Source organism: Aptenodytes forsteri, unplaced genomic scaffold (assembly GCF_000699145.1).
Source record: "Aptenodytes forsteri isolate BGI_AS27 unplaced genomic scaffold, ASM69914v1 Scaffold19, whole genome shotgun sequence".
Taxonomy (NCBI): domain Eukaryota; kingdom Metazoa; phylum Chordata; class Aves; order Sphenisciformes; family Spheniscidae; genus Aptenodytes; species Aptenodytes forsteri.
Genome location: NW_008795327.1, coordinates 881,180 through 890,419, shown reverse-complemented (window position 1 = coordinate 890,419; position 9,240 = coordinate 881,180). Strand labels below are relative to the sequence as shown.

At 62.6% G+C, this 9,240-nt stretch overlaps 1 protein-coding gene across 1 annotated transcript in view; it reads right to left on the bottom strand.

Moving 5' to 3' along the window:
- The window catches only part of SLC4A9 (solute carrier family 4 member 9), a 15,051-nt gene that overhangs the window by 4,462 nt on the left and 1,349 nt on the right, over positions 1-9,240 (bottom strand). The window contains exons 2-17 of the mRNA XM_009280080.2: positions 8,385-8,545; positions 8,020-8,169; positions 7,821-7,882; positions 7,587-7,744; positions 5,753-5,840; positions 5,301-5,455; positions 4,540-4,656; positions 4,151-4,325; positions 3,722-3,855; positions 3,336-3,607; positions 2,620-2,675; positions 2,341-2,523; positions 2,119-2,232; positions 1,316-1,477; positions 953-1,131; positions 628-700 (exon numbers count right to left, since the gene is read on the bottom strand). Of these exons, the coding sequence (XP_009278355.2) occupies positions 628-700; positions 953-1,131; positions 1,316-1,477; positions 2,119-2,232; positions 2,341-2,523; positions 2,620-2,675; positions 3,336-3,607; positions 3,722-3,855; positions 4,151-4,325; positions 4,540-4,656; positions 5,301-5,455; positions 5,753-5,840; positions 7,587-7,744; positions 7,821-7,882; positions 8,020-8,169; positions 8,385-8,545 (2,239 nt within the window). The remainder of the gene's footprint in view (positions 1-627; positions 701-952; positions 1,132-1,315; positions 1,478-2,118; positions 2,233-2,340; positions 2,524-2,619; positions 2,676-3,335; positions 3,608-3,721; positions 3,856-4,150; positions 4,326-4,539; positions 4,657-5,300; positions 5,456-5,752; positions 5,841-7,586; positions 7,745-7,820; positions 7,883-8,019; positions 8,170-8,384; positions 8,546-9,240) is intronic.

Here is a 9,240-nt window from a genome sequence, read left to right as displayed (position 1 = left end):
ATCACTTCCCTACTCCTGCTGGCCACACTATTTCTGATACAGGCCAGGATGCCATTGGCCTTCTTGGCCTCCTGGGCACACTGCCGGCTCATGTTCAGCCGGCTCATGTTCAGTCCCATATCTTTCCAATTTGGAGGTGAGAATGTTGTGGGGGACCACATCAAAGGCTTTACAAGGCCATCCTCAGAGGTGAGGACAGAGGTGGAGGAAAAGGAACCTCCTGCCTGCCCCCACGTAGTCCAGATGTGGCCAGGGTACACTGGGGGGGCTCTGCCTAATGTGGCAGCAGCGGCAGACGAGAGCCAACACCAGCCAGTCTCGGCCCCCCATGTGGCAGTGTGGAGGCGTGTGTTTGGGGACCACAGGGGACCCCGATGCCCACAGGGAGGCTGGCCAGCTGACTTGGGGCAGCAGTGCACTGGTGTGCCGGCTGTCCTGCAGCGCTCAAGCCAAACCCTTTGCCCAGCCCCTTCCCACGCAGCACGCAGCTCCCTACGTGCCGGCCAGGCTTCCCGTGATGGATCGATGGGACGACGGACGGTGGGGTTAGGAACCCACCAGCCTTGCAGGATACAGCCACTCCCCTGCCTTGGAAAAGAGGCCAAACCCAGCAGCCAGGCTCCCTACCTTGAGAACGGGTGCCATGAAGACGGAGACCCCCATCAGGACGAAGACAGCCAGGCCAGTCAGCCTCTGCTCCCTGTGGGCAGCAGTGCAGGTGTCACGGGTGCCCTGGGGTCCCTTGGGAGCCCACAGCCCCTGCCTGCCCTCCCGGCCCCCAGGGTCTCTGATCTTTTCAGCTTTGATGGCCACGGGGACTGGTGGCATCCCCGGGGAGACACAAGCAGCCCCAAAGCTGGGTCAGCTGGCCAGCGTGGGCACGTCCCTGTCCCCTGGCTCTGCAGCCACAGGCAGGGGGTCCCTCGGAGCGGGGTCTGGGCTCATTACGTACCTGATGCCCAGGAACTCGGGGTGCTCGCCGGGGGCCGAGGTTGCACTCTCCTTCCTCAGGCTCTCCATGTGTGCCAGGGAGATGACAGTAGCCGAGACGTACCAGGGGAGGCCGGTGGCAGAGGTGACGACCATCAGGAGGGAGACACAGAGGAGGTCCAGGTGAAAGCCTGCTCCTTTCTGCAACGGGAGAGGCAGCAGTGCTGGGAGTGAGCCGTCTCCCTGGCAGCATCAGAGGGATGGCAGTGAGGTCTGGCCACCTTGCCGGCTAGTTCGGTGTGCCGCCCTCCCCTGGCTGCCCCCTTGGCCCACAGGGTCCAGCCGGGACCTGGGCCCTCCCTGTTGGCCCCTGTCCCCCGCTCACCTGCAGCTTGTACTCCCTGCGGTTAAGGATGACGGCCGTGATCTGCTGGTCCATGAAAATGAGGATGGTGACAAGGACGGCAGGCACCGCTGACACCAGGCAGACCCACCACGGGTTGGCTCCGAAGGGGAAGACGATCCAGCCCCGTGCTGGGTTCGTGGGCTGTGGAAAGCAGAAGGGTCATGGCAGCCGCCACCTACCTGTGGGGTCTGCAGTGCAGCTGAGTGACGGGACCAGCCCTGGGCGCCCAGGCTGGAGCCCTGTGGGTACCCAGGGATGCTCCACCTGGGGAGAGGAGGAGCATCCTCTCTCATCCTGGGGATGCTCTGGGGCAACGTGACCCACCAGCCCCCCACAGGGACACACCGGCTGTGGCAGAGCAGGAGGTTGCTCCTGGGCACCACAAGCCAGGAGCCGGGCACGTGCCCCCAGGAGCGGGTGGAAGAGGTGGCACTGGGCGTTGATGATGGCAAGCCCAAGGAGGTGGCGGCGAGTATGGGCTGCTCTGAGGTGATGCCAGCCCCGCTCCACACCCAGGGCGGGGAGCCCAAGCCTGAACTTGAGCTTGTGGCTCTCGCTCCAGCATGAGCTGTACCATGACGTGGTTAGTCCAGGACCGAGCCAGGTTGTTTACAGAGCATGGGATCGGCTGTGGTTCAACCCCTTCTTGTTTGCTGGGGTGCAGCCCGCATCTCTATAGGGCTGGACCCAGCAGTGGGAAGGACAGCAGCAGCACGGTGGGATGGCCACTGTGGGGGGCACAGACCCACACCCCAACAGCGCCATGCCCACCCCGCTGGCACCTTCAGCTCGCTGGGGACGAGGAGCTTGGGGGTCTCCAAACCCAGGGTGGCGTCAATGGCGCAGGAGCCGAGGATGGCCAGGATGATAGCGAAGTCGCTCACCAGCTTCCGCACCTGCAGATGGAGAGGGCTTGGCCTGGGCTGGCCAGGGCGGGGTGCTGCCGGGATGGGTGGCACCCAGGATGGGTGGCCATGCCACCAGTGTGGCCGAAAGATGCTCACCCCCACAGGGAAGTAGCGGCTGCTCCTGAAGTGCTTGAGCGCGGTGCAGGAGAGGAAGGTGCCCCCGAAGAGCAGGAAGGAGACGAGGGTGACATCGGGCACATACTGGCAGCTGGTCCCTAGGAGGTGCCCGCCTCGACCCAGGCACTGGGTCCTGCTCAGCCCGGCTGGGGCAGCAGGAGGCTGCGGGGACAGGGCAGGCAGCGAGGAGGGGTCATGCACGGACACCTCGGGCCCACCCCAGCCCCTCGCCCACCTGCCCGGGAGCACGGGCTGTACCTGCCGGGGAACCAGGGGCGAGGGGAGCATTGTGTCGTTCCCTGCAGAGCTGTGACCTGCAAGGGGATGGGGCGTCAGGGTGCCAGGACCATGGGGATGCTCCTTCAAGGATGACTGGGACCATGCTGCCATCGGGGCAGCTCCCCAGGCTCTCCCCAAGGGCTCAGGGTGCTGGATGGGGCCCCATGGGACCCCTGAGGCTCTGGCATCGGCTAGTGCCAGGGGAACATCAAGGGGGGACACCCCTGCGAAGGGCTTGGCTCGGAAGCACCAGCCACTCGGAGGCACCATCAGCCCCAGGCTGTGCCCAACACGGATGCTTTTGGTACATGGTGTGGGTCCCATTTGCAGGATCAGTGTGGACACGTCTTCAGGCCCCAGGAAACACCCTCTGATTTACAGACCAGGCTAGAAACGGCAGCACAAACCCACCCTGGTGCCCACCTCCACCCCTGGCATCCCCCATCCCAGAGCCACGGGAGCCGGACCAAAGGTCCCCTTGCTCCCGGCGCTGCCTTGCCCGGTGCCTGGGCAGTGCTGGGAGGCAGGGACAGATGGATACACGGGATGGAGGGGAGTGGAGGAAGGTGCCGATGTGGTCGGGCAGGCGAGGATGGGATTGAGCAGCCTCCTCCTCCTCCAGCATCTCCCCCCATCTAGCCGGCGGCAGGGTCCCAGTGGAGTCCCAGGGCAGCAGCGTGGCTGCTTGGGCTCACCGGGGCTGGACAAGTTGCAGACGCAGCTGTAGGAGGTGACGTTGTCCAGCCGGTACTGCCAGTTGATGGGAAAGGCGTCTGCCAGGCTCAGCATCTTCTTCAGGGAGTCGTAGATGAATATCAAGCTGATGAGGGCGCAGAAGCCTTCCTCGGTGAAGCGGGTGAAGTACCGCACCAGGTGGCTGGCCTCGGTGGCCACCAAGACCATGCCAAAAAAGGCCACCCAGAGCCCAATCCAGAGGCGAAACTCCAGGTAGTCCAGGCTGTGGTCCCTGGTGGGAAGTGTGACCCAAAGCCTCAACAACAACACCCGCCTGGCGTGATGGTGGCCCATGCCCCAGCCAGGTGACAGTGGCCTGAGGGACCGTCCCTGGCAGGGTACTTACTGGCTGAAGGAGAAGAGGAGGCGCTCGAAGACCAGCACGGGGCCGGTGCTGCTCAGGATGGTCAGGGGCTGGCCGGAAAAGAGGCAGAAGATGGAGCCAGCAAAGGCCGTGCCCAGGAAGCTCTCCAGCACGCCCTGAAACGCAGGGGAGGGGTGCCAGGCGCCAGGCATGTGGCAGGGACAGGGGTCCCAGGCCTGTCCCCCGCAGCGGCACAGCTGCAGGCAGCTGCCTGCACCTCCCTGCACTGCAAGGTGCAGGGTCAGCGCTCGGGGACCACAGAGGCCAGGGAAGGACACAGGATTGGGGTGATGCTCAGGATTCCCTGGCGGCACTGCTGGCTCCCCAGGCACCGGTGGGAGGTGGGCACCCAGGAGACCCGCGGGCTGGGCCAAGTGGGGTTGGTGCGGGGCACCCCATGGCTGCACCAACCTGCATGTTGGCGGTCGCGTCCCCCAGCATGCCCCCAAAGGTGATGGCATTGGTGACCGTTGCCAGGTAGATGTAGAGCACTGCCGAGAGGCACTGGGGGTGCAGGGCGTCGGAGAAGTCACTGCCGTACCATGGCACCTTCCTCCGGATGTCTTGCAGCAGCCCCCCAAAAAGCCTGGGGCAGCGGAGGGAGATCTCAGAGCAGCCTCCTGCAGCCAGCCATCACCCCCTGAGAGAGCTGCAAGGCAGGGGACGGTCCCTTCCCCAGGAGACACCAGCCCAGAGTGGTTTGGATGTGGTGGCCCCATGTGCTGGGGAGAGCCAATGCCCTGCCCCGAATTCGGCATCCCACTGCACCTCCCACCACCCTCGTCCTTCCAGGCACCCACCTGCCCGTCCTCTCCAGCTCCTCCCTGGAGCACGGGTGCCCCAGGCTGGCTCTGTCCCCAGCTCCTGCCGTGTCCCCATTGCCATGGGACTGCCGATCTGGCGGGTGCATGGCGGTCCTGTGGCAGACAGAGCCTGAGACGACAGGCTTCAGGTTGGAGCCCTCAGGACCCAGCTGCGTCTAGGGGACACTATGAGGGGACAGGGAGGATGGAGAGGGGACAGGGGTGCAAGCAGGGCTGGGGTGACCTCGTGTATCCCCTGATAATGAGGAGGAGGAGAAAGATCAGGAGGAGGAGGAGAGATGGAGGGGTTGGACTAGATGACTAGATGACTAGACTCTTCAAAGGTCCCTTCCAACCCAGCCATGATCTCCTCCAGCAAGCCCTGGAGCCAGCCCTAGTGGGACTGTTTTTGGTGGAGGAGCTGGGCAGAGCCAGAGGTGTCCTGCTTGGAGGATGAGTTTCACATCCAAGTGCTGAAACCCGGCATTCCCAGTAGCTCTTGCCTGAAGGGCACGCGGGGCGGTTTTGCCATCCCCTGCCAAGTGGGACAGCAGAACTAACAGCAGCAGGGACCAGAGCTGTGGTCATCAGCCGGAGCTGCAGAGGGGCTTGGCTGGGAGGACCTTACTGGCAAAGGTTGTCTCCTGGGTTGCTTCATCCCCATGGAGATGGAGATTTCAATGTCACAGGCAGAGGTCTCCACCTGGGACCCTGCAGAGGGGCTGGCAGAGGCTGCAGGTGCCCTCCCTCCAGCCTACCTCCTGTGTGGAGACAGCAGACAGCTCGGTGGAGGAATTCGGGCACTGGGGTCCCATTTCCTGGGAGGAAGCACAGTCAGCTCATCCAGGAACGCCTCCATCCCTGCAATGAGGTCCTCTCGGTGCTCAGCCTGTCGGGCAACCCTTTGGAAGAGCTGGGGGGAGATGCCGTGGATTAGCCACCACGTCCCTGCATTCAGCCACTCAGAGCCTTCCTCCCAGCCTGCAGCCATCACCGAGAAAGGCACCCATCTACTTCAGTGCCACGGGTGCACCTACATCCTACAGACCCACCCCAAACCTTTGTTTTCTTATCCTGGGCAAGGGAGGCCACCAGCTCACCCCATCCTCTGCCTCCCCCGCTGCAGCCTGCAGAGGAGAGGAGCCCCGGTGCCCTCAGCCTAGGCCTCATCCCAGGCCCATCCCACCCACGGGTGCTGCACCAGGCTCACCTCATCAGTCAGCAGCGTGGCCATGGCCCTGCCAACCTCATGGTAGGCTTTCACTTCAGCTCGGGGACCCAGCAGAATGAAGAGGAACCTGCAGGCAAGACAGCACATCTCCTGAGCAGCCCTCTCCTTGCCGGGGGATGCTTCTCCCGGGGGAGACCATGGTGCTGCGGGGATGCTGGGGATGGCGGCTGGACAGGCTTGGGGGGCTGCTGCCACCCTAAGGGGTGGCCACCCTAAGTGGGGGGTTCGGGGGCAGAAGACAAGACATGTGTCTGCTGCCCACTGCATGGAAACCCCACAGGAGACCATGGGACACCAGGACCCCGGCTGGATCACAGGGTCTACAGAAACCTGGGCTGGGAGCAGGGGGGGACGGGACAGGTCTTTGGGGCAGAGGAGGAGACATCCTTGGCTGGGGCTGTCTGTGGGGTCATGCTCATGGGAAAGTTGCTCGCAGGCAGGATGCAGGAGCATTAGCATCCAGAAGGAGAGGTTGCCAGCTGCACGGGCAGCAGGTTTGATAGGACTACAGTGACACGGGAGGAGATTGGAAAGAGGGCTCAGAGTCCTTGAAGAAATATGGCTAAAATCCCACACCTCAGAGGGTGCTGCAAAATAATAAGGTCTCCAGAGGGACAGCCCATCCAAATATTTAACCAAGCCCTCCACTCCTTTCCAAAACTGGCAAAAAAGGTTACAGTCCTGGTACCCCAAGGCTGCGGAGAGGTTCCAGTGATCCCCGAGCAAACCTCTAGAGAGGGGGTAGGGAAACTCCTCCGGCAGCACGAGTGGGGCTGAAGGTGGCTTGACAGAACCTGCTGCAGCCCTGATGTGGGGCATCAGTGCTGGAGGCCTCCTGGAGCCTGCTCCAAGGGGTCAGGAGATGACAGTAACCACCTGGGATTGCTTTCACCCAGGCATCTTCATCAAGGCAATGGGAAAACTTTAAGATCCTAGAGATGAATCTGGGTGGGAGATAGCCCTGAGATGGTGGCTGCACCCGTGGGACAGCCTGGGGCGGCCAGCAAAGGGAATGGCACCACAGGCAAAGGGATGGGTAGGGACAAGCTCTCCTTCCCCTCCTGTTTGGGGGAGGAAAATACAGGGCAAAGGGTTGTCGTGAGCCCCTCAAGACCCGTGGGCACTCCCTGGGGACCTGCCACCCATCTCCCACCAAGGAGAGAACAGGAGGTGGATGGATGTCCGGCTCCACCCAGCTCCTGGAGGACGGGTGCTCTGGGCAGAGTGACCAGGAGGTGGCAATGTCCCTCCTGATCCCCGCCTGCCTCCTCTGCACGCTCCCTAAGGAAGTCCCCGGCTCAAGGGACACACTGACCATTTTCCCCTTATGGCTTCAGACGATGCGTTCCTCATCCATGGAGAAACACATCCTAACCTGCCCCTTTCCCCCTACGCCAACAGTGCCACAAGAGCTGCCCCACCGCTCAGGAGAGCATCACGGGCAGCAGGAGGGCAAGAGGCTCCTGCAAACCTGCATCCCTTCCCAGCCGCGAGCCCCCATGCTCCCGGACAGTAAGTGGAGAGCACCCAGACCCCCCTAAGGAGGAGAGTGGATGCAGAGCCCAGGTGGGTATAACCCAGGGGATGTCCCCCCCAAGCTGCCCAACAGATGCTCCACTCTCAGCCCATCCCGGGATGCTCCTAAGGAGCTGGGAAAAGCAGGGGGGGAAGCAGTGAGCCAGGGTTCTGGGACTGCAGGTGGCACTGGGTGCCGTATCCTTTGCTTTTGCCAGGCAAAGCCTTGTCCTGTGTGGGAGGGAGTGGGGAGACAGGGATGAAGTGGGGCACGGGACCATCGCCATGCTCCGTTTACCTGCTGGGGAGAGCAACTTCGGCCAGCGAGCCGAGGGCCACCCCTCGCCTGAGGCGGATGAAGGTGGTGAAGGGCTTCTCCAGGAATTCAACTTCACCGACGGCAACATGGGCTGCTTCAGCCCCTGGCGGGACCTTCTTCTTAAATCGGTTTCTCAGCTGAAAGGAAAGGGATGCCGCGGCTGGGCACTCAGGATGCAGCAGCTGCTCCCAGCCCAGCTCCGTCCTGCCGTACCTGCTCCTTAAGAGGCGTTTCGGAGAGCTGGACTCCCAGCTCAGACCAGCTTTTGGCTTTCCCTGCAATGAAAGGGAGCAAGCAGCAAAATACATGTGCAAGCAAACGGCCGGCATGGGTATTGCCCCAGGCTGGTGGCAGCAGAGGGATGGCCGGTGGGACAGCCATGTCGCCACCCATGGCCGAACGCTGTGCCTACCTCGGCAGGGAGAGAGGCCGAGCTCGGCAAGGAGCCGCAGCGGGGATTTGGTGGGCTGGTGCCGTGGCTGGCGGAGCAGGAGGGCTGCCAGGCGCTCCCTCAGCTCGGTCTGCAGCTCTGCTTCCTCAGGCTGCCCGGAAAGTGCCTTGTCTGCAACAGGGATGGGGACAGCCCTGAGCCCCCCCTGGTTCGCTACCTGGTGGGGGGCTGCCCAGGGAAAAGTGCACTTTGCTGGAGCAGCAGACAGCCACCCCAGGTACCCAGCTATCATGCATCAGTGCTTTTATATAGGGACCTCCTGGTGGCCCGGTCCCTTTCTGGTGACCAGCCCATCCCAGGAGGTGACCTTTGCATTCCCCACATACCGATTATTTCCTTGAAACTGGTGGCATCCAGATCCAGGAGCATCGTCCCCTTCTGCAGGCACGTCCTCAGCTGGAAGAGGCTCTGCAGGGGGAGGGCTGGGACGTGGGGCGCACTCCAGCGCTCCCCGCCATCCTCCACCTTCTCCTCGAACTTCACCCACCTGCCCGGGGAGATGTGCAGGGTCAGCGGCAGCGTAGTCCCGTGCCCCATGCCAGGCAGGGGGAGCTGGAGCTTGGGTCCATCTCCGAGCTTGGCATGGGGCTGGCACAGGCAGGGAGGGGCTTGGGGGGCTCAGAGGGGGCTGCAGTGTGCTTGTGGAGCAGGGGCAGGTGGGCAGCCTCAGTAGTCACGTCCCCATTCCTGCTGACCCACACCTCACTCCAATCTCCTGATCAGGGGGATTTCACCAGTCATGGGATCACAGAAGGGTTTGGGTTGGAAGGGACCTTCACACACCAGCCAGTCCAACCCCCCGCCATGGGCAGGGACATCTTCCACTAGATCAGGTTGCTCAGAGCCCCGTCCAATCTGACCCCAAACACTTCCAGGGATGGGGCATCTACAACTCTTCTGGGCAACCTGTTCCGGTGTCTCGCCACCCTCACCATAAAACATTTCTTCCTTATGTCCAATCTAACCCTGCCCTCGTTCAGTTTAAAACTGTTGCCCCTTGTCCTGTCACGACAGGCCCTGGTAAAAAGTCTCTCTCCATCTTTCTCACAAGCCCCCTTTATATACTGAAAGGCCGCAGTACGGTCTCCCTGGAGCCTTCTCTTCTCCAGGCTGAACCACCCCAAGTCTCTCAGCCTTTCTTCACAGCAGAGGTGTTCCATCCCCCTGACCATTTTCGTGTCC